The 24,670-nt window shown below is 30.5% G+C and overlaps 1 protein-coding gene across 1 annotated transcript in view; it reads left to right on the top strand.

Moving 5' to 3' along the window:
* The window catches only part of LOC129218037 (insulin-degrading enzyme-like), a 171,916-nt gene that overhangs the window by 92,395 nt on the left and 54,851 nt on the right, over positions 1-24,670 (top strand). Inside the window, exons 12-18 of the mRNA XM_054852216.1 lie at positions 6,956-7,128; positions 8,112-8,215; positions 12,590-12,692; positions 18,295-18,390; positions 20,616-20,642; positions 20,725-20,807; positions 23,438-23,582. Coding sequence (XP_054708191.1) covers positions 6,956-7,128; positions 8,112-8,215; positions 12,590-12,692; positions 18,295-18,390; positions 20,616-20,642; positions 20,725-20,807; positions 23,438-23,582 — 731 coding nt within the window. The remainder of the gene's footprint in view (positions 1-6,955; positions 7,129-8,111; positions 8,216-12,589; positions 12,693-18,294; positions 18,391-20,615; positions 20,643-20,724; positions 20,808-23,437; positions 23,583-24,670) is intronic.

Here is a 24,670-nt window from a genome sequence, read left to right on the forward strand (position 1 = left end):
TTTTTTTCTTTCAAAGTATTATTTAAACACCTTAATTAAACAATGAAAATGAAGGAACATTAACAAAGCTCCCTCTTTTAAGTTTTAAGAAGGTTTTACTTATAAATATTGAGTACATAATTGCTGATTAAGTTTTCAAAGAACAAACTCAGCAGTTCAGAACTCTTGAAAGATATAATCTACAAAAAATATTGCCAAAAGAGTTTTGTAAAACTGATTAAATTGTTACAAACAAGTTATCTATAATGGCAATAAGTTTTCATTCTGTTCAGCTTGATAAATTAACTTAAAATAATTTTGCATTTCAACAAAAGTTTAAATATTTATTTCTTTTTAGTAAGCCGCCTAAAAAATATGTTGTTATATAGTTCAAAATGAAATACTAAAATAGTTTGCAGAAAGCTGCCCTTACTTTAATCAAAAGTTCTGATTTTGTTCTACATTTTTTCAGTATATTCAAAATGAGTTTGTGATGTGTTATGTGTTGAATATATTATTGTTCAAAAAAAAAAAAAAAAAAACATGACGCATTCTTTAATTGTGGAATTAAACATTTATGCATTCACACGAAGTCAAACAAATAATGAATAGTGGTATTCACAATAGAAAATGTTAAAATCCATTTCTCTCAGTGTATAACCAAGTATATAATGGTACTCAGTGTATGATATTTGCGAATGTTCTGTTCAATGTTGCTATAAAATAAGTTTTTCATATACAAGTTAGAAAGTTTAAAAATGTATTCAAGGTTCAGAAGATTTCATTCAAAATTTCACATTAATTTTTCCAAGTTTCACATAAATAGAAATTGATAGAATAAAGAATATCAAAGAAATCAGGATGACTTATGACCATTTAACAATTTTTAAAATTTAATTCCAATGTACTTAAAAATAAATTACACTATACAGCATTCCTACTGCCATAAAAATTCACTTAAAAGCTGGTGATAAGTAATAATTTACATAAAACCTAAAACCTAAACTTTAAAATTAAACTCATAATATCAATAAAAAAGAAATTCTTGAGAGATAAAAACAATCTCTAATAACAAGACGCCATTATTACTGGAATATAAAGCACAATAAAACAAATGTTTTAAAAATCATTTAACTTTTATCCTCGATTTCTCTTTTCTTTTATATGAGAGAGTAATGTCAGGCAAAACTTCACTTGAAAAAATACTAAATAAGTATCATAATTGAATGGTTTATTTCAGAATCCACCTAAGTGAGCTTTCTTCAGCTTTTGGAAAACTAAAAAAAAAAAAAAAAACTGTGTTGCAGCTTTAGTATAGGTCTAGTCTCCTTCAACTATTTTTTTACCAAATCAAAAACATGCTATTAGAAAAATCTATTTATTAAAAAAAAAAATCCTAAAACTAAAACCTTTAACTAAAAAAAATTTTTGAGTTATAAATTTTTGAAAAAATTGCACTTAGGTGATTTTTGCAATAAATGGAAAATTTTTTAAAAAATATTATTGAAATTGAGTCAAACCATTAAATTTTTACATGTTTGGGTATCAAAGGTAAGTAACAGACACACTTAAGTATAAAAAAGTGTTTTTTCTATGCCTAAATCGAAAAATACAAGTAGACTACAAGCTACAGTATGTCTATTTGCAAAGATCTGGCCTTATTCACTTATTCAGCTTCTGTCATGTCTTTTGGCAAGTCCTTGTCAGTTGTTGGCCATTGGATGATAATGTTATAGAAGGGTTCATATCCAACAGTGTATTCCATCAACTTTTTTATATTGTCTATCTTTTTTTTTTTTTTTTTGTAGATTGGAACCTAAAAACAAAAATCTCACTGTGCAAAACCCAATAAATTTTAAAATTTGTTTACATCATTCAGCGGGGCTTTGCTGGAAACTTCTTTTCCTTTGTACGAGAAGTACTGCTGTCCTTTGAACCTAGCATTCCGAATAATGTTCCATTTGTATTTTTCTTCGTGCACAACTCCACGCCTAAGCTTGGGATTAGGTTCTTCATCTGAACTATCCAACTTTGCTAAATAACTACCTAATGTAATAATAAACAACAAAATAACACCTAATTTTCACCGAAAATTCATGAAAACTAACCACTCAATTTTAGGTAACCTGTGAATCAAACAAAACAGCAAGTCACAAAACAGGTGATATCAACCATCATGAGTGAAATTTACCAAAAAAAGAACCTAAGCAACGGCGCTTGGTTTCTTTCTGAAATAAACAGATTATTTTCAAGGCTGCCAAATAGCATTGTTGATATGGAACAAAGGTTATTTCTGCACTAAAAGATGTGTACCTTTAAATTGTGCAGTACCACCAAAGACAAAAATTTTGATCTTTTGTGCCTTTGTAGCCCAGTAAATTTAGGATTTTTTACACCACAAATTTATAATTAAGAAATATTTTCAGAATTAGTTCGTCATAGCATGTGGAGTAAATCCTATAAAGTTCCCTAAGATCCCATATGAGCTTCCATCCAAAATGGCAGATCACAGATGGCCGCCTAGTACTTTTTGTTTTCATTATAACTCGGTCAAAAATGAAAATTTTCCAGTTCTGAAAAAAAAAGAAAAATGTAGGCTCTGGAAGTAATATTGTTTCGATACATAACTTAAAATAACCAATAAAAAAGTTCAAACAATTCCTTTGACATCAAAAGCTAAAATTTCTATTTTCTACATAATATGCAGCAGAACAAATAAGCTACTAAAATAAAGAATTTTTTATGGTATTCTTTTTAAAGTATAAACTGCAAAATGGTTGATATATTCCATTTATTGAATAATCAAGTAGTTTTTATTCCATTTCTGAAAGAAATCCTGCTTTTTCTAGCTTTGGAATGAGAATATGATAAGAAAAAAGTGACCTTATAATGAATTTTCAAAAACATTGCAAAATATCATTCATTTAGTACTTTAAAAACTGACATATGTCTTTTTGAAAAGCATGTAAAATATATAAAGAGAAAATAGTAATCTCAGTAAAAAGCTAGAAAAAAAAGCATCAACATTCAATATCATCATCCTCATCTTCGAAACTGTTTCACCTAAACAATACATGCAAAACTTGAAACATTAAAGGTCTGCATTTTTATTGGCATCTGGCTCACAGTCTCACATAATTACTGTTAATTTGTAAGTACAAAACATTACATGCGAAATTCATTCGAAAGCTTCAGGGAGTGACAAAAGCGTTGTGAACAATCCACCTTCTTTCATAACACATCCCCATTTAATTGAATTATTGTTTTTCTTAAGCCACTGTTGTACTTTTTGATAAACACAAAATGGATGCTATGAAGCAACTGCATTTGTGGGTGAAAGAGTTGCCAAGCTTTAAACTTTGAAGAAGGAGTTTTGGTTACTTAATTATTACAGCACTTGTAGCGTAAGATGTCTAGAGAATTAAATATTACTCCCACCAAAAAGATGTTTCAGCAACACTTCCCACAATCTGGGCAACCTTTTCTGAATGGATCAAGCTGAAAACTACTGAGCTGTGAGATCAGAGAAAGTAGTTTGAGATTTTCCTTTAGCAACTTGAAAGCTCAAGATTTACCCTTTCTGAATATAGCTGAGAAAGAGTCGGAGTCACATCCTGTGTCTGCATGGAGCAAAAGAAGAGGATCCTTCAAGGGACCCATGACTTCATGTACTTTCAATATATTGAAACATATTTCTTTGTGTTAAATTGGTTTGGGGGTAAAAAATAGTGATGTTCCAGACATACTTCTTTCATTTAGAATCAAGAGCAGATCTGCATCATTACCTATTACTGTGACTGATCTGGAGCTGTTCTGGCATGTTTTTATTGCAATCAAGCAAAATAATACATTGGCTTCCCTTTCACTTGTACAACAGACATTCCTCCTAATCGGAAGTATTCCATCATAGTTTGAATTAATCTTGATTGTAATCTTGATTTGTTCTCAGAATTCCACAAAAAGTTAGTCTATATAGTCGTTCCCACTAAATTTTCTTCAAAAAGCAGTAGTCTCAGCATCAGCGTAGTAATGCATCAGGGTATCAATTAAAAACCACTGAATCACATAAAATTTTTATGAAGACACCTGAAGTATTTGAGGCATATGTCTTTTTATTATGTCTGACTCGTACCATGCCAATGCATGCATAAGAAATCCTTCATCTTTTATGAACAAAGAGATTGGTGGTGGGTGGCTTAACAAAAGGCTCTACTGATTCAATGATAGCTGCCACACTTGTGTTTTTATCCTTTCTCAGAAAACCCAACCAAAAAGCGAGGGTAGTTGAGGGGCTAATTCATATTTGAGATGTCTCATAAATTATAATTTGATTTGAAAACAGTAGAATCCTGGGCAAAAACTGGAAAACTGAACAGAATGCTCATTTCTTAATATTAACCCTTTTTTTCTTCAGAAGTTTAACTTCCGCAAAAGAACTTCCTAAAGTTGAAGGCAGTGATCTTTCACCGACATTTTTTCCATTATCACATAATTATATGGAAACATAATTTTTTAAAAAAGTCATTCTTGAGTAACTATATTTGCTACCTAAAATGCACAAAAAATACCATTTTGAGATAACAAGGACCTTTTTATTTAAAAAAAAAGTTTTGAACGATTTTTGACGAATTTCTATTACAAAAGGAATTTGGAGCCTTTTTATGATTTATGGTAGTTTTAAAGAGCTAAACAGATCAGCATTTAATTTTCACGCCGAAAATTTTGCATTTCAGATAAAAAACACAATTTGCAGATCATGTATGTTTATAGCTTTTTATGGGGAACTGTCAGTGAAACACCAGCACCAATTCAAACATACACAGCATTTTTGAAACTGAAAAATAACATTTATTGACTAACATATGAGGGAAAATATTAAAAAAAAAACTCCAAAATATGTAAAAAATTATTTATTTTATGTGTTCTGCTGCATGTTACATAGAACACAGAAATTTCAGTTTTTGGTGTAAAAACAAATGTTAGAATTTTTTTGTTGGCTATTTTAAGTTATGTATCGAAGCAATATTACTTCTAGAGCCTACAAGTTTTTTCAGAACTGAAAATTTTTCATTTTTTACCAAATTATAAGGAAAACAAAAAGTACTAGGTGGTCATCTTTGATCCGCCATTTTGAATGGAAGCTCACATAGGATCTTAGGAGACTTTTTAGGATTTGTTCTACACATGTTTTGGTACTAATCCTGAAAAATTCAGCTGGTTATAAATTTGTGGTGCATGGGCACTATTTTTGGCCTAAATTTACTAATATAGGTGGTTTCTGAAATAAACAATTCAATTATAAAGTTAATCTGATGAAAATATCAAACGGTTTAAATGGCTTCAATATGGAAGATGCCATGTTTTGCAGTCAACTGCTTGGAACCAGTTTCAAAACCGTAACATCTTTAACACAGAGGAGAATAGGCAGCAGTCATTCCATGTTCTTTATAGTTCAATGGTGCAGCCAAGGGGAGGGTTTGGGGTTATATCTCCCCCTCAAAAATGTTACTTTTTTACCTTAAGAGTAAAAATAACCATGACCCCTCTGCAGTTTAACCATATCCACCTCAGATTTTTTTTTTCTGGCTGCACCACTGCGCACAGCAGCTAACAAGTAGGTAAACTATGTATGGGTCATTCTCCAGAAAATGTAACTTTTGAACGCAAATATTTTTCAATTTTGAAGCCTTTTGTTTTTCCTTTGTTTTTTATCCTTACATGAAAGTGTTACTTACTAGAAGTAACCATAAACAATGGCCCAGCTAAGTTCCAATTATTTTACTCATAAATAAAAAAAAAATACCTTGTTCACGGAAATTTTTAAAAAAAAGGAAAAACTTTTAATATTTAAAAATTGAATCCAATTTAATATCAAAGTAGTAATTTTGTTAATTGTGTAAAGTACGGCTTAATTAGTAGTTTCAAATTTATGTTAAAAATAGTATTTAGTAAATATGAGAATATACTGGCAATTTATAATTTTGATAGAATGCCTATTTTTGATGTCTTTCCCTTCTATCATTTATTTTCACCTCAGAATTTGACATTGATAAGTTCTGTCACGGAGGTGAGGAACTTTCCATTAATATAAGCCTAATAAATACATTTTTCAAATTTGTTTTTCTTCGTTGCTACAACCTGCACATGTTAAGCATATGAAAACATGTTCACTTCTTTTTTTACATTAATTTACATCCCTGAAATTCAAGTTCACAGAGGTGAGAAGTCAGAATAACCACACTGAGTTTTTAAAGCAAAATCTATCTTCTTGTTTTTTGACAAAAATCTCACAACTTCAACTATGGCTGAAAATAAACAAGGCCCTTGTATCATGGAAAATAAAATTTTATGTCATTACTGCCACGTTTTAATGAGGAATGGCGTTTTGTGTTTAGGTAACGGAGGTGAGAATTTATTGTGTGACATGACTCCTTGTCCTACTTAAATGAACTAAAACACAATATTTAAAAATTAAATATACTTAAACAATTAGTATTTGAGACACTTGTGAAAGGAATAATAAATAAATATGTATATACTTTTAATTAAATAAGTTATTAAGCAACATAAACAGTCACACAAGGTGTGTGACATGCCACGGAAGTGAGAATTCACATGTTGTGAACCAAAAATATACTAAAATAAAAATTATTATTAACAAATTGTTGGCATGTTTAAATAGCTATATTTTTGATGAAATTAAAAATCATTGTTAAATGAATTGTCCCTTAAAGTTTTTACTGTAAAAGGTGTGTGACAGAAAAGTTACACTTTTTAAAGAATGACCCATATGTGTATGCGGTGTTTTTTTTTTTTCTTCTTTTCGGTTTGTCCCCTGTATCTGTTTTTGACCCTCCACCCTTCCTTAAGAAAGAGAGTCCCTGTAAAAACAGATAGCAAGGCCCTCAAAAACCAAGACTCCATATAAATATATATATACACATATTATATATTTATATATTTTTATTTCTCACAGAACATGTTAATGACATTGTTACACTCATGTTTCAATATCTGACTATGCTTAAAAAAGAAGGTCCTCAAGAATGGATCTTTCAAGAATGCAAAGAACTAGCTGCAATGACATTTCGCTTTAAAGACAGAGAGAAACCTCAATTATACACTTGTTCATTAGCAAGTGTGATGTTTGTAAGTATAAATAATAAGTTTAAAAGTGTAAGATGCACGTCACTTTGTTTCTTAGCTTTCTTTTTTACTGTAATTTACAACTATTGTTCATAATCAATACATTTTGGTACTATGCCTAATTTTATTGCAGATTTGCTTTAACATATAATTTTCTTTTAAACTCCAAAAGTTATGAACAATTCAATTTCTTAAAGCTATTTCAGACAACTTTGATTACATTATATTAATGACTCTTGGTTCGAATATGCTTTATAAATAATTATTATATTCATCTAAACTACATTTTGCACTAGCAGTTTGTGATGTTACTGAAACTTTTTCTGAATACATCATGTTATCAGTTTTACTTATTTACATTTCAAAGGTAATTCAAAATGGTTGAATGCCGTAAACCAATGGATCTCTTGCTTTTGACTTATAAAAAGCTACATATAAAATGTGTGTTAATATAGATTTCATTCGACTGTAGGCCAAATGTTACTGAAAGCTGTAACCCTCTATTATCTGACATAGCCACTATAGTTGTGGGCAAATGAGGAAGTTATCATTTCTACTGCGTAACAAGATAGACATTCCTTTTTTATGAAAAAATTTAAATGGAACAAATAGTGATGAAAAATTAATTGCACTCACCTCTGAAATTTTTCAGTACGACTAAGGTTTGCAATATTTTAGATTATAATGAAATATATTATTTTAAACATTATTATTATCATTTATTTTGTGTTGTTTTACTTATGCTCCTTTCACATTTTTAACCTATATTTGTGAACAGAGGATTTCTTAAAGAACCAATTGCCTTTTACATCTGTGTGCTAGTATCTGAATAGTATTATCATAATACTTAGTGAAATGGTCATTATTTCTTTAATTACATTTGTTTTTTGTTTCATGCATAAACCTGTAATATTATCAATCTCATTCATAATTCGTAGTTGATGTGCTAAATGGTATTTATGTTTCAAATATCCTTACTTTTACAGAACTTTCCAATGCAGGAAATTCTATGCGGTCCTTATTTACTTCATGATTATAAACCTGAATTAATTGCCGAGTTACTTAGTATGCTGACTCCAGATAATATTAGGTAAGATGCACAACTTTTAGGCTATATGTTTTTTGTTAGGGTGTAAAAAAAATCTTTATTACTTTTAATAAACAAATTGGATTTTAAAATTTAAACTGTATGTTTAAATTGTTTTTAAGGCTTTCAGTTATTAATTAATTTTTATTCATAAATATAACTAAACTCTATAGTTATTTCTTATACAGTAAAAATATGTTTAAAATGCCTTACATGAAAAATTGATGAACACAAAATGATTTAGTGGTTCGGACAGTAGACTGTCTTTTAATAAGGGGGAAAAAATTCTGTCCCCTCATTTTTTGGTTAATGTTTTTCACTAGTTACTAAAATATGTTTGAAGTATTGCTTTGCTGGAAAACTTTGCAATGTGATGTAAAACCAATCTTAATGCAGATGCACAGGATTAAAATAAAATTTAGTAATGTAATAGTAGATCATAAATACAGAAGAGTTGGGAAAATAGACAAACTGAGTGGTGCTATAAGAAACGAAAATCAAACAGTGTTAATTGAAAGAAACGAATTTAACTAAAATTTAAACTAGATTTAATTGAAAATCGGATTAATGAAGAATAAATAAATGAATACATGAAATTTTTCAAAAAGTTCAACTGCTCTTTATGGAATCTTAAAACTGGACATCAATCCATTTTTATTTTCCCACTTTTGTGTAGAAGTATGTATTCCCTGTTTTTGAGTATAATTACACATTGAAACTCCACAACAGTTATAAAATATTACATTTCAAAATTTCTATGTTGTTTAATTATGATATATTGATCTGCTACTCATCTGCACCTTTCAAAATCTCCGCATTTCAACCCTATCTTCCGCATGAACGATAAAAATTGTCCCCTCGCACTGTAGAACGAATGTATGACATAATTCCAGCGATTTCAAAAACCAAGATTATTCATTTTCAATCTGATGTGTGGACATCATGGTAGGAGTGACCTAGTGCTTGATATAGTGACTCTCTGCCAATGAAATCTTTCTTTGTTTTTCAAAAAAAATGCTGCATTGATCAATAAATTTCTTCTTTTTTGTGAAATAGTACATCAAATAGCATCAACCTAGACCAAATGATTATTCATAATTTTAGATCAGTCTAACATAACATTCTTTTTCGATGTTAAAATGGAGTTGAATTATTTATTCTTGATTGTTGTTTGATTTACTCTTTATTAGTTCCAAAACATCTGGATAGCTTTATAACTAATAAAAAATTTATTAGCAAACATTCCGAAAAAGTCATGGGATTAATTCTCTTCCATAGTTTGTTCCAATTTCGGTATCAACAATCACTAATTCAAGCTCGCTCATGAGGGAGCCCCTCCTCGTCATGGCAAAGGCTGCACCATTGAAATTAAATAGGTGTTTTAAAGTGTCTTTCTCTCCTATTTAGGGGAGAGGGGATTCTCCATGGCATTTGAGGTAGTGAGCAGCACCCCTGAACTAATTTGCTGTGCAATGCATATTTTTTGCAAATTCATTATTGCACATGCAAAAAAGAATAAAATAGATTGCCATATATACTGATTTTGCGAAAACAGAAAAATATTGTTTACATCATTTCCATGTTAGTTCCTCCTGCTTTATTTTGAATTTGAATGTTCTTTAATAAACTAATATATTTATTTGGTATATTCACATTTTAATGTAACTTTTATTGTTGTTGCTGGGGTATTCTGTCTTGGTGAAATTAATAACAATATAATGGAACTTTTAATGTTGCTTAATTTGATTGGCGAATAATTTTATATTTTAATGGAATTATTCATCTTATTCCATGGCTTGTTAAAATAACTTTTGCAAAGGAGGAGCTTTTCTGCAATTGTGCAAACAGAAAGCTAAATACTAAAGTTAGGGTGGCCATACAGTTATAGAATGTCACAAGCAAGGAAATCAAGGTAAATCCATTGTATCACCAATAAAGTCCTATTCTTGGCAAAAATCTACAAAATCTTTCTTGAACTTTGGAATATGTATTTAAATATTTAACTGAAATACTTCTTTAAACTAAACAAGAAAAAAGTAGCATGTATTATAATTAATCAAGACTCATTAGTTTTTTAAAATGTTTTCATAATGTTATTTTAGTAAGTTCTGTAACTAGTACTTTTTTATTAATTAAACAGCTACTTGAATAAAATATTTACAAAATAATGAGAAAAAAATCTTTCATTTTTACCTTATTCTTCCGCTTTGTTTTTTTTGCTTATCTCTTATTCTTACTTTTGGAAAGAGAGGTTGGCTGTATGGATATATAAAAATAAGTAGTTATTTGGCTTAAACTTTATTTTGAAAAATAGAGAATTCAATCCTCAACAACTGTCTGTCAGTGAATCTGTCGTTAATTACCCCCCCCCCCCCCCTATCAGAATTTACAGAGGTGTGAAAATTATTAGAATAATTGATTTTTTCAGTTTTTCTTGACTAATTTTGCAGATACTGGCACTAATTCATGAAGGAAATTTTTTTTTGCTATTTGCCTCACTTTTTTCACTCCTTTAGAGTAGTTTTAGGGACATTACTTTGTTAAATGTTGGCATTTATAAAACAGAAAAACATTTGATCTAAAATAATGAAATTGTTTGCATTGTATAAAGAATGTGTTTGATTAACAATTGAATTTAAAGTGAAATTTAAAAACTCTGCTTGCTGAGTTAGTATTTTATATTCTTTTTTTGGATTGGCATCAGTATTATTTTATTCTTAAAGCAATTCTTTTTGCAGCTTTAAGTAGTTTATAATTGGCAGCTTTTTTTGACCTTTTGTTAAAGAACTATTGCGTGTTCATAAAGGAAGTGATATTTTTCCTAGAAAACTAGCTGCTATAAAGTGTCTCATCCAAGAAAATCACTATACACAACAAGAAATTGCTAAAAAACTAAAAATTTTGCAAGTATCTGCATGTAGAATAAAAAGATCTTTGAAATTTAAATGTAAATGTATAAATTCCAGAGTAGAAAAATGCAGTAGGAAAGTAAATTTATTGCAAAAACGAAAAAAGGAAATTAATTCATTTTGCCATAACTAACAGAAAAACAACAGGTCATGAACTAAAAATATCTCTAAGCGTATGGAGTAAATGAATGTGATTCTTCTATCCAAAGAAAGCTCATTTCAGTTGAACTCTGTGCTTGTTGTCCTCTTAAAGAGGGCTGAAATCACATTTGTTTTGCCAAAGATAATTGCTTGAGCAAAAATTTTGCATAAACTATTTTTAAGTAATTGAAGCAAGGTGAGAAACATCAATTTTCATTTAGTTATTCAGTTAAATTCAAGTTGGTCAGTTTTTTTCCTAAAATTAAATTTATTGCATACTGACCAAAGATTCAGAACTGTTTATAAATATGGCTAAAACTTTCTTTATGAGATTATTTCCCAGCAAAGTACATGAATTAAGGTACTTTTTACCTTTTATGTATAGTTTTCTGATAAATACCAAAAGAAAGTAGTCAGTATGGCAGGAGAAGTACAAGCAAAGTATTTTCCCGAGTTGCATTACACAAATGGTTAAACACCCCACCCAAGTTATGGATTTGAGCATAATTTTCGCTCATGGTGCTGTATGGTTAAGCATCGCAGAAGGCATGAGAACCCAATATTAGCATGAAAAAGTGCTTGAACAAAGGTTTTACAGTTAAAAGTTTGGTTCCCACATGTAGACTTCATATTCATGCATGATGGAGTTCCGTGTCTTGACGCTGTATCTGTAACCAAAATTTTGAATTTAAAAAATTGTAAAAACACTTTTATGGCATGGAAACTATCCAGATATGAGCCCAATAGAGAATTTTTGAACCATTGTAAAGAAAATTTTAAGGAAATAGAGCTTCACAAACAAGAATTGTCTGACAGAAGGGTTCATTCAAATTTGACACCATGACAAGGAAATAAAAATTAATTGTCAAAAACTTATAAAAAGAAGGCCAAGTTAGATTGAATCTTCATAAAAAATAAGAGGACTCCCCCTCAATATTAAACGTATCAATATTTTAAAAATCAAGTATTATTTCTTTGATATAACAAGATTTTGCTATAAATTTCACAATTATTCTAATAAATTTCACACCTCTGTAGAAGCACACAGTAACAAGACTGAGCTGCAACTTATTCATCTTATTTTTTGTTCTCCCAATAATAGTGATGCACATTAGCTCACTTTTTTTTTTTTTTTTTTCAAAATTATTCTAAAACTAATAGTACACTATTCACAAGAAGTTTGTAGTTGAAATGTATTTGCTCAATGCGTACAATTGTTTCAAAATGCTAAATGCAGCACAAGAGTTGTGCATTAAAAATGCTGTTTTTGATCATATTTTCTTTCTTTTTCCTAAGCTTCTAATTAGAAAGTATTTTATTCTTTTAGAATTGCTGTTGTTGGGAAGAAATTTGAAAGTTTTTGCACCGAAGTTGAAAAATGGTATGGAACTAAGTACAAATTACAGTCTCTTAAGGAAGCAGAGTTGGAAGTTAGTCATACATTTTATTCTTTGTCTCAACTTTTGTATTGTTTTCTTACAAGAAATTAGATTATTAAGGTTACCTTATTAGTAATGACACTTTCATGATCGTTAATGGTTTAAGATAACTTCTAAAGGAAAACAATACATTGTTTTGTAAGAAATGATATTCGCTATAACTAAGAAAAAACTAAATACTGCAGATACGGGACTGAGTGTGTACAATTTCTTAATAATAAAAGTTTTCTTTTTCAAATGAAATTAAAAACTAAATAATAAAATCGTAATAATATTTTTTCCAGAAATAAAAGTGACAAAAAGCATCTTTTGGAATGGTTTTGAAAGTTTTCGGAGGGGGTTTGAACATCAAAAAACCAACACCTTGTACAGTGAAGTCTGAACTTACGTGAGGGATGCGTTACAAGGCATCCCTCGTTCATCGAAATTTCATGTTATGGGAAAGGTTATGCTTGCAAGTTTTTTTATAAACATACCCAATTATTTTAGATCATTTTAAGCACTCCGCAAAAATTTTTAAACTATTTCTAAACAATACATAATTGTTTCTTACATGTTTGTGGAAAGGGTTTGAGAGGGCTGGAGCTGAATATTTTCTCAAACTTCCAAACTCTTACTTTTGTGAAGGAATACTAATGTTGGAAAAATGCTGCACTAAGTTTGTTGATGTCAAGGGATATTATGTACAAAAATAAAGCAAATTTTAAAGGGAAAACCGCAGTCTTTCATTGTAAGGCCGCAAAATTTTTTCTAACATTCCATTTTGTACAAATTTGCTGCAGTGCACCATTTCTTGCAAGTTTGTTTATTTCTATCTTACACTGACTTTGTACTTTAAATTTTTAATAAAAGACATTTTATTCAATGTAAAATATTGTTACAATGCACAAAATCAATGATCAACAGGTGGGGGAACAAAAACTTAAACAGTATGGCAAATACTGTAATAATAAAATGCTGCACATTGATAGTATTGTACAGTAGATACAGTAATAATATTTGTAACTTAAAAAGTGAAGCGGATGATGATTTATGGTCCGTGATTAGATCATTACTTCAGTGTAATTTTTAGTACACTTGCTTCTATAATGTTTTCGTCTATGGTAACACCCCTTTTCTTAATCTTTTTAATCCACAATACACAAGCAGCTTCCGTTTTCATAATGTTTCCATTTTACTTAGAAGAGCTTTGACTCTGTGAACTTCAATATTGAAATTAGGTTTTGAACTTTTACGAATTGCCTATTATTGACTTTTAATTGTATGTATGAAGGATTCACTCATACGTAATTTCCGTGCTGCTTTCGACCAGCTCTTTAATTGTTCATGCATACCAAGAATCTTAACCCTTTCTTTAATTGTCAGAAACGTTTTTTTTTTCTTTCCATCTTTAAACTCAAGATGAAACATCACACTTAGGTTCCATTATATTTCATCAACTTTCATATTTAGAATTTAAAAAAAAGAAAAATATGGATTGGTTATTTATATACACTAACAAAGAGATATTTTAACTTGAATGTGGGAACTTCTGCTGCCAGTGATACTAAAGAGATAAAAGTCCATTCACCATCTAATACTGTCAGACCCACTTAATCGAATATCCTTGGTTCTGTTAAATATTATTTGGGGGGGGGGAGTAAGCGGAGAAATTTTATTTACTTTTCTAAATTTGAAACTTTTGTCTTAAAAGGTAATAAGCTAGGTATAAGGTAATAAGGCTAGGTTAAAGGTAATAATCAATAGCTATTTAAAGTGATTAATTAGCATTATTGGTAAAAACTTTTTTAAATAAGTTACATTCTTAATTTATTTCTAATTTACCAAAAAATTTTCTCGACAAACGTTTTTGCATTCCATATTATTCGATTATCCAGGGAGAATATTCGATTGAGCAGGGTTCTTTGACATAGTGTTTGTGGAAAAGTATTCGGTTCCGAGAGGTTTTATTCCTATGAGCGTGGTATTCGTTTATCCGTTACTCAATTAAGGAGGTAGACAGTATTTAATAGCCAATAACAATGCCCATACTTGCGCACCCCGATTCCCTTCTGAAATTTTTCATTTAAGGGGCGTGAAATTCGCATTAGCTCTAAAATTTGTTATTCGTGAAAAACTTGCATTATAGACATTTTGTGCAAGTCAAATTGCATTGCATCACGAGTCAACTATATATAACCCTGCTTCTTTCATGTATAGTCAAGCAATGGGTTAATACATATCTCATTTGAGGAGTAATTTATGAAAAGGGAACATATCCACTTTTTTAAAAAAACTCGTTTTTTGTGCATTTTCTATGTCTTTCAGATGAACTCGATCAAACCCACTAGTATTTAGAATTAAAAGCAGAACGAATCCACAGTTTATTAAAGGGTAAAGTTTGGCTTTTTAGCCAAAAGGTAACAAATCCGTCCGCTACATTTTTTTTCAGTTTATTTCAAACAAAAGGGAACATTTCCTGACTAAATCTGTTGAACGAAAACTACTTTTTTTTTCAAAAGAGCACATATCCAAAATCTCCAAATCCCCTACTTGGTGTTTTTCAAAAAGTGGCAAAATATCTGCTAGGAGACGTTTGATTTTTTTTGTATGATAAAGACAAATTTTACTACTGTTAGAGTGTACTCACAGCCTTTTTTGGCAAACGTGCCATCAAATAAGCTCTGAGGACCATGAAGTCGATGGAAAATTCATTGATGAGAGAGAGAGAGAGAAGACATTGATATACTGTCTAGTTTAACCAACTAACCGGATTTTAACAAATTGGACTATTTTTTCCTTTTAACAAACATAGTTTATCTTTATTACTTTACAGTGTTTTAAAAGATGAAATTTTTTTTCTAAATGGAAAATTTTACCAAAAAAACAGCATTTTTTCTGTGTGAATGTTGCAAATTTTTTTAACAGTGTTTAAGGGGTAGACTTCTTGCTTTTATTACCTTTTACCTTTGTTCCATTTCACCACAGCCTAGATTTTATGAAAGAATATAATCATGAAAGCTAATGAAGTAAAAAGCTGAGAAAAACTGTTACTTTCCAATAACACGAATGAAGTTCATAAATTTATGATGATCAAAACTTTAATTGTTCATTAGACTCATGAACACTTGATCCATTAATTTTAGGTTCAAGTAATTTGATATGAGGACATGAAATGGTGATGTATTCAGGATTGCTATTTTGTCCACTTTTTTGTAAAAAGTCCGGGACGCCGTAAGAAATTGGACGAAATGAAAAATCAACTGATTATTCGTACATAAGTTAATTGTTATGGTGTAATAAAATTAGTATATAATTCTAGTAAATTATCTTTTAGGAATTAATCATTTAATTGAAATAGAATGATTGTTAACTTTAGAATTTAGTAAATCTAAAAAAAAAAAAATTAATTACACATTGGTGCAACTAATTTTAGATCATAATTTACCTAAAATTAGTAAAATTTAACAATGTGAATAAGATATTGGGCATGATTACACTATTATATAATACAATAAAAAAATTTAACTCAATGGAAAAGTCAAATGGAATGCTTGGAGACATGCATACAAAATGAAGATTTATAGACAAAACACATTTAACTGTTTTATGTTTTTAGAGTTTTATCGATGTCACCCCATTTAGTAAAATATTTATGTACTCTGCATGTTTTTATGGATATGTTAATGTCATGCAAATTACTACTTTAGTAGGGTTGTGGGTACTCAGAACAGTGTACCAGAAGAGACTATAATGAACAAGGGGATAGATAGCTTTAAAATGGCAATTAATCTTCATTGGGGACTAATAAATTGACTAGGAGCAGCCTAGCTGGGCTTAGAGCCTGTTGCTGATCATCACATTTGTATTTGTATTACAAGAACAGATTTCACTTCATGTCAGCATTTCCTTCATTAATATCAAGTAGTTTTTCTTTTTTTAAAAAAAATATGATTTTTAATGTTTTGAGACTCCAACCTTTAAAAATTTTATATTTCTACTTTTTAATTTTATGAATGCATTTATTATGGACAATAAATCTCCACATCACAGACAAACATCTTAAAATGTACAGCTGATGTGTTTGTTTTTGTAAATGCTATTACATGCATTATAACTTATTAAAACACTCATTTGATTTATGTACACACGTGCATAAACTTCCAACTGATCTTAATATTTTCATTTTCACTTTAAAATATTTTACAATCAATTGTTCAAATACATATTTATGTATGCTATTTTTATATTAAAATATTACTTGAATAGGAAGAATCTATATAATTATTTATTATTTTCAGACTTCAAATTTTTAGCTAAAATCTTTCAGTTTACCGCAAAAGTGGACAAAATGGATAAAAATGACATTTGTCCATTATGGTTTTTTTTCGGGGTGGACAAAATAGGACAACCCTGGATGTATTAGAGTGTTGGTAAAGTTTGAGCTATCAACACTCAGGTTTTCATTCAAAAGGACACATGTCCAAAATTAAAATGATGATATCATCGCCTCAAAGCAACAGAAAGACATCTAATCCTAGGAATAACACTAAGAAATCCTACTGTTGCTCTGAGGTGACGACATCTCCCAGATTTTTTTGTATGAAAACTTCTTACTCTATGACAATCTGTTATGCCTTTGTGCTCAATTATATGCACAGAAAGTATAATAAAGCTATTTTGTTGTTAGTTTAATTCGTTTTTTCACCTCCTGAACATTTTTGGAAAATGGATATGTTCCCTTTTGATAAATTTGTCCTCATTTATTGTTTGCAGTAATATATTGTTTCCTTATGATCTCAATTTATTTGTAACAATTCTAGTTGTAATCTATTTCATTTATGTGACCAAATTTCGGTTATATGTCGTTTTCTTTCTTTCTAATATTCCTACATGAAGGAGTTCAGTAAAATATCAATTTTAAGAGATTCATTAGATTGATTTGACTAATATATAATATAATTTCTGTTCCTGCCTTTTACTAGCCATGTTTTTCCAACACTGCTGTTCTGTTTTTTAAAAATCCTTAAATTTCATGGAATGGTATAGCACTTAAATAAAAAAAATAAAAATTTGAAGCTTTAAATCATTTGAATACAGCAGTGGCGGCTCAGGGCAAGGGCCGGAGGAGGGAGGTTGAGTCCCTCAGTTTTCTTTTTGTCCTTTGCTATCAGCTGCCTTCTTTTGATCAGGTGTTGCCTTAACCTTCAGTTTGTAGTCTTCGCTATAACTTTTATACAATGTATGTTCTGTCATCAAAAAATGTATTTTGAACAAGAAAATCTACACAAACATCGGAGCCACTTTTACTTCGTGTATTTTAAAATTCAGAGTCTATGAAATTCTAATCCTAAATGATAAATAGGGAAAAATAAAATGCATTTTTCTAAAATTAATGAAAGTATGAGTTTAGCATGCTGCAGTGAGATGATTCCTGATGTGAAGAAAGAACCCATTTTTCCTAACTTATGTTTTTACAAGCTGTTGGTGATCAAAATATTTTGCTTGATCTACTTGATGTGTGCTACTTGCAGCTTCATATTTAAAATTATATCAGTAAATTATCATGTATTTTTCCTTTAAAAGTGTATTAATTATTTAAAAACTATTTTAGCACTGGAAAAATGTTGGTTTACATCCAAATTTCAAGCTACCTCCTCCAAATGAGTTTATACCTACAAGTTTTGAGTTAACTGCTAAAGACTCTGAGGTATGGGTAGGTTTTATTGCATATCCTATCAATCATTATTTAATATTAATGATTGATTAAAGCAATTAATATAGATCTTCAAGTGCGTTAATCTTTATGAAAAGTGATGAATTAATATTTTAGTAAGATTTTTTTAAGGAAACTTTTTAAAACATTGTGTATGCATATCATTATTCTTATCAATTTGTTGAAAATTAAGTCTGAAAATCTGTCTGAATGTGTATGATTTTATTATTATTTGTTGGGGGAGACTTTTTTTTTTTAAACTATGCAAGAACTTGAGAATGTTTTGGGACAGAGTCTTTGGTAGTAGACAAATACGCTTTCAACTCAGTAAATATCCATTATTGATTAATATATAGTTCATCAAATATTCAATGCTAAAAACTGCTAAAAATTGTTTCTCAGTTAGTAAATTATCAATTGAAAAACAATTAAACTATTACTTAATTTGGGACTTTCTTAACAATTCAATGTCCTTATTCCTTTGAAAATTATGCAATAGTTCATGTTTCTGTTGTCAATCAGGAAATCCAAGTAAGTACACTCCAAAAACAGAATTTTTGTGCTGCATTGTTATAATACATTCAGTGAAAATTAATTTATTTAGCATTCACGTAAGTGGATAATCAAGAATTGGAAACATCAGATAACGTGATTTTACAAAATGCAAATTTATGATTCTGAGGATTCCATGAAATATGGAATGCAAATTTAAATAATTAGAGAATGCTTTTTCTGTGCTAGAAATATAAAATGAGCAAAATGTAAGGAATCTTACCTGAAAAATCAGTCCTTTATATTGTTTTAACTAGTGGTACCCGCATGGCTTTGCCCGTAATAAAAAAATTAAAAAGTCTTTTGGTTCGCCTGTATATTTACAAATAATGTGAAGTGAATTTTCTCGCCAATTGGCTTGTACCCATGTTACGGTTCCATGTTATGATAATTTCGTCTCTCGCCAATCAGCTTGTGCCCTTATTACGGTTCCACGTTATGATAATTTCGTAATTTACTTATCCATCTTATGACGTTTTTGTTCTTAAAATTGAAATAGAAAAAGAACCACATTGAATTTTTGAAAAATCGCTTCGAGGTGCACACCCCCATGCTACAAACTGACTTTGTGCCAAATTTCATGAAAATCGGCCGAACGGTCTAGGCGCTATGCGCGTCACAGAGATCCAGACATCCTCCGGACAGAGAGACTTTCAGCTTTATTATTAGTAAAGATTAATCACTAAGTTTTAAAAATTAATTCAAATATTTTTTTTTTCCAATTAGAAAGTGATTTTACAAAACGTACCTCCTCTGAGAAATGAGTGATTATAAAAGATACACAATGAAACCAAAAGAAAAGTTTAAAGTTTTACCTATGTGGCAGTGAGAAGCAAAGGACTGTAAGTAGACATTTTCAAGTTTTGAGTAAAACATGTTTATAGTTGCGATCCTAGGTAGACTTTAGTTGAAAAGTTTTTCTAAATCATGCTGTATAACAACACCTACCAGGGATACTATTACTATCTTTTTTCCCCAAGACAGATGAGAGGTTCACCTACCTTTGTATCTATCTCCAAATTTTTAATTTTGGCACTTACATTCCTTTGCTTCTCACTGCCTCACATGCAGATGGGTGACAAAATAATACAAACATCCATGAACTATTGACTATAGCAGGCACCTAAACTTTGGTAGAAATATTTCTAGAATACTGAATACAAATGCACGACAACAACTGTTACAGTAGCTGTGTAAGCAGTGTAGACTAAAAGTGGAACAATCTCACTTATTTGTGAAATAACGCAGACTGGCAGCATTTCCACTTCTAATAAAAATAATAATAATAATATCTGGAGCAATGCAGAGTAAATTTTTTTATCTTTCATGGTTTATTTGAACAAAAGTGACACTGAACCTTAAAATACAAGAATTTGAGTAGTATCCCTAATAAATTGGCATCCTACTTCCCCGAACAAAAGTCTCTAAAAGAGGCCTGTAACTGAAGCAAAATTCAGAAAGCATTTAATAAGAACTATTTTAAATTGATTCTCAAGGTAGTAAGTACCTTTTATGATCTGTACTATGGTTTCAGAAAAAATCATTTACGATTCAAAACTTGTGTTATTAATACAGTTTTTTTTTTCTTTTTTTTTAATGAGCAACTTCAAATACATACGAGAATAATATTTTTTGTTTTGGGATATTGACAATATTGTGTCTTGCAGGCTACCAAGCATCCGGAACTTATCCAAGTATGTACACAAATGATTTGATTATTTATATAAACATTTGTACATAATGAATGTAATATGTTAACTGAATTTTTTGTTTTAGAACACAACAATGGGCCGTTTGTGGTTTAAACAAGATGACCAGTTTTTTCTTCCGAAAGCTTCTTTTAACATTGAATTTGAAAGGTATAATTATCTTTTATGCATACTTATTATCTAGGCTAACAAAACTAGATTTTCACATAGTTTTCATAATATTGCTGAATATATATCTGTATATATTTTTAAAGATCATTTCTAGACAATGCCCTCATAATATTATAATCCACAGATCAGGCTAGTTATTAAGATGTATTCATGGGATTTGTTGTGAATAAATAAATAAATAAAAGTGCAAATAAAACAAAAAATCATTTAAATAAAGTTAAATTCATTTAAGAAATTATTTTAACTGCTTGTGCTGGAAATACGTGTTGTTGTTGTCAGCAGACAGTTATCACTGAAACAGAAGTAACTTGCCTAGCACGTTGTTTTGTGATTCTTCTGGGTTATTCTAGAAAATAAGTATGTAGAACATTTAATTCTTCACAAATAATTGCAGCTGACTGTTTCAATACGATCATAGATGAATTTCTTGTTAACTCAAATGGTCAAATTTTCTTGTCTCTGTTAAGCTTTAAAAAAGTTTCTAAAGTCATGAAAATAGTTAATATTAAAGAATGACTCCTGAAAAGGAATTGCAAGGTTTTGAAAAATATAAAACTAAAACGCATTACAAATTTGGAATTATTCCAAGGGGGGACTCCCACTTTTATTTGTTGTTTGTACATAAGCTCACTTAAAATTTCGTTTAAGCAAAAATGTAGTTTCTGAAAATTGCTTAAATTTCATGTTTACATATATATATATATATATATATATATATATATTTGTTTTGCGTTTGTAGGGGGCGTGAAACCACAAATTACCACCCCTGGGTGTCACCCATGCTAGGTACGCCACTACATGAAGGCATTGTGAATGTTGGAATTGTGCATTCATGGGTCGGAAAGTTTCAAGAAGATGGGGTACTTCATACGAGCAATTACTCCCGTCTCACTAGTTGTGGTGGAGGCTGCTTCAGAGGATTCTCAATTTTCTTTAAACTTTTGCACCCATGAATGCACATTTTTAACGCACATGATGCCTTCCAATGGGGCAATAAGTTGGTGATGATTTTCTGTTTGTGTTTCACTTAACAAGTGAGGAAAAGGAATGATTACACCAGGGCGTTTGTGATCCAAAATTTCCAACATTTCCAATAATTTTGGGTTACCTTCTCTGAAACTTTTGGTCTGCCAACATTCTAAAACTGAAAAATTATATTAAAAAGAAAAAAAAAATTAATTTTTTTTTCGAATGATATCAGTGAGCTTCCAAAAATTTCACTTTGTCTTCAGAAAATTTTACCTGAGTCCACTTATACCCATGGATTAAATCAGTAGGGGGGGGGGGTCGGCCCCGGATAACACCCATCTGGGGGGGGGGACACCTAATGTGGAATTCCAATTTTTTTAAAAATATAAATACTTTAATTCAGAAAATTTCCTTAAATATTTTAAATATCTCTGTACCTCTTCAACCCCTAACATTCTCTAGACCAAAGATAGTCTAGAATGCCTTTTATGAAACATTTACTGGGGTAAGCCCTTGAAACTGTCCTCCCCACAACATCACCAAAGTTCCTCTAAAACTGCATTTTAAGAGCTACAATTCCGAAAAAATTCTGTGGCACTTCTCCCCAATTTCCCTTTCCCTTACATACTTGGAAATTGTATGAATCTCATATTTTCTATAAAACATTAAAAACTTTTTTCTTTTTGCAGTTGTAAGGGAGGGGGGGAGTAACACCACAAAAAACCACCCCAGGTGTCCCCCTGCTAAGTAGCCACTGATTACACTTGGACCTTGTGAACCAAAGTTTGCCGTTTTATGTATCTTGCTGTACTTAGCACACATTTAGTATCTGCAAATTTCATCAAAATTTAGCTATTGTACCAGGTGATTCTTTGTAACATATTTGACCTAAATGCAGTGTTTTATGAATTGGAATCATTTGTGAATCAGGAGTAATTTTAAAGAAATTCTGTAAGAGTGGCATCTGAATCACAAGAAAAAGATGTGTTAAAACTTTAAAATACAGTACCTTATTTTAAGCTGAGTTGTAGATACCACTTTTACCCTTTGCATGCCAACGTAGGAAGCATCGTTCATGCCAACGTTCACAATATTTATGCTATTCACCATATAGGCTGCCATTTAGTTTAGAGACAAAAAATTTCCTGCAAAATTTAATTGCATCTGAATCTTTCTATTCACTCTCCTTGCAGTGAACAAATTTGGAGATCAAATAACTTGAAAGCACCTTTGTAAGGCTGATTTTTCTACCATTTAATATTACCTTCACAAAGATAATGCAAAGAAAAATATGTATTTTTTTTTAATTCCAATTTTAATAAAGAAAAAAATATTTTTCTGTATTGAATCAACCAAATTAGAAATTCGAGAATGGCAAAAATTATATTTTTTAGTATTTTTCAAAATCAGTATCTTTGATTTTGAAAATGTGTTGCCAGCTCTGGATGTTGATGCATGACACTCAATATAATGCACCTAATATTGATCCAGTTGTACGATTTTAACTGTATTTTTATTACAGCATATTTAAATTTTAATTTCCATTTAATATAAAAATGAATGTTCTTTTATATACTTCAATGCATTATTTTCTTATTACTATATTTGTGCTATTTCTGATCAAATATTTGATTTTTTAGTCCTATGGCTTATGTTGATCCTTTGCATTACAATATGAACCATTTATTTGTCCGTCATGTGAAAGATTCTCTTAATGAATATGCTTATGCAGCTGAACTCGCTGGATTAGAATACTGCTTGAGTGGTACAAAATTTGGAATCTTTGTAAGTATTTAATAACTCTTAATCAGAAAATATCTGTAATGGAATTATTTTAAAGTGTCATTCTTCATTCAGAGCTTTTCAGGTGTAGGAAGTGCTGTAGTAGAGAGGGAATGCCACCACCCTTGAAATATTTGGTTTATTATTGAAAAAATGCCACCTTTAAAAAAAAAATCTTTACTTCTCGAATTAAAGGTGGAAATCAAAATTGAGCTTTTTCGGCCTAAGAAAATAAGTCAACTGTGGTGTCCACCTTATAAAAAGGTGCATTTTCCAAATATTTTTTTTTCTATAGCACTTCAGTTTAAATTGAACAAAAAAGTTATGCGTGAAATACACCGCCAGCTCAGTCATTTCCAGCCGAGGATTGCAATTTCGTGCTTATTAGCACTCATCAGCCCAGCATAGGAAAGTGACTGAGCTGGAGATGGAAAACCTCTTAAGGAAGCCAAGAGTGCGAAACAAACTGGTAGCTAATATAAATAAGAATTAGCAGACCAGACGAGTGACCGAAGCAATGGTTCGGTTCAACTCGAAGATTGAACGCGAGGCAAGATATATTCAGTAAATTACCGCCCCATTAGCCAGGGCTAAAGCAGAAATACGTGAAATACGCCGCCAGCTCAGTCATTTCCAGCCAAGGACTGCAGTTTCGTGCTTATTAGCACTCATCAGCCCGGCATAGGAAAGTGACTGAGCTTTAGATAAAAACCTCTTAAGGAAGCCAAGAGTGCGAAACAAACTGGTAACTAATATAAATAAAAATTAGCAGACCAGACGAGTGACCGAAGCAATGGTTCGGTTCAACTCGAAGACTGAACGCGAGGCAAGGTATATTCAGTAAATTACCGCCCCATTAGCCAGGGCTAAAGCAGAAATATGTGAAATACACCGCCAGCTCAGTCATTTCCAGCCGAGGACTGCAGTTTCGTGCTTATTAGCACTCATCAGCCCGGCATAGGAAAGTGACTGAGCTGGAGATGCAAAACCTAATTCTTATTTATATTAGCTACCAGTTTGTTTCGCACTCTTGGCTTCCTTAAGAGGTTTTCCATCTCCAGCTCAGTCACTTTCTTATGCCGGGTTAATGA

Source organism: Uloborus diversus, chromosome 3 (assembly GCF_026930045.1).
Source record: "Uloborus diversus isolate 005 chromosome 3, Udiv.v.3.1, whole genome shotgun sequence".
NCBI lineage: Eukaryota > Metazoa > Arthropoda > Arachnida > Araneae > Uloboridae > Uloborus > Uloborus diversus.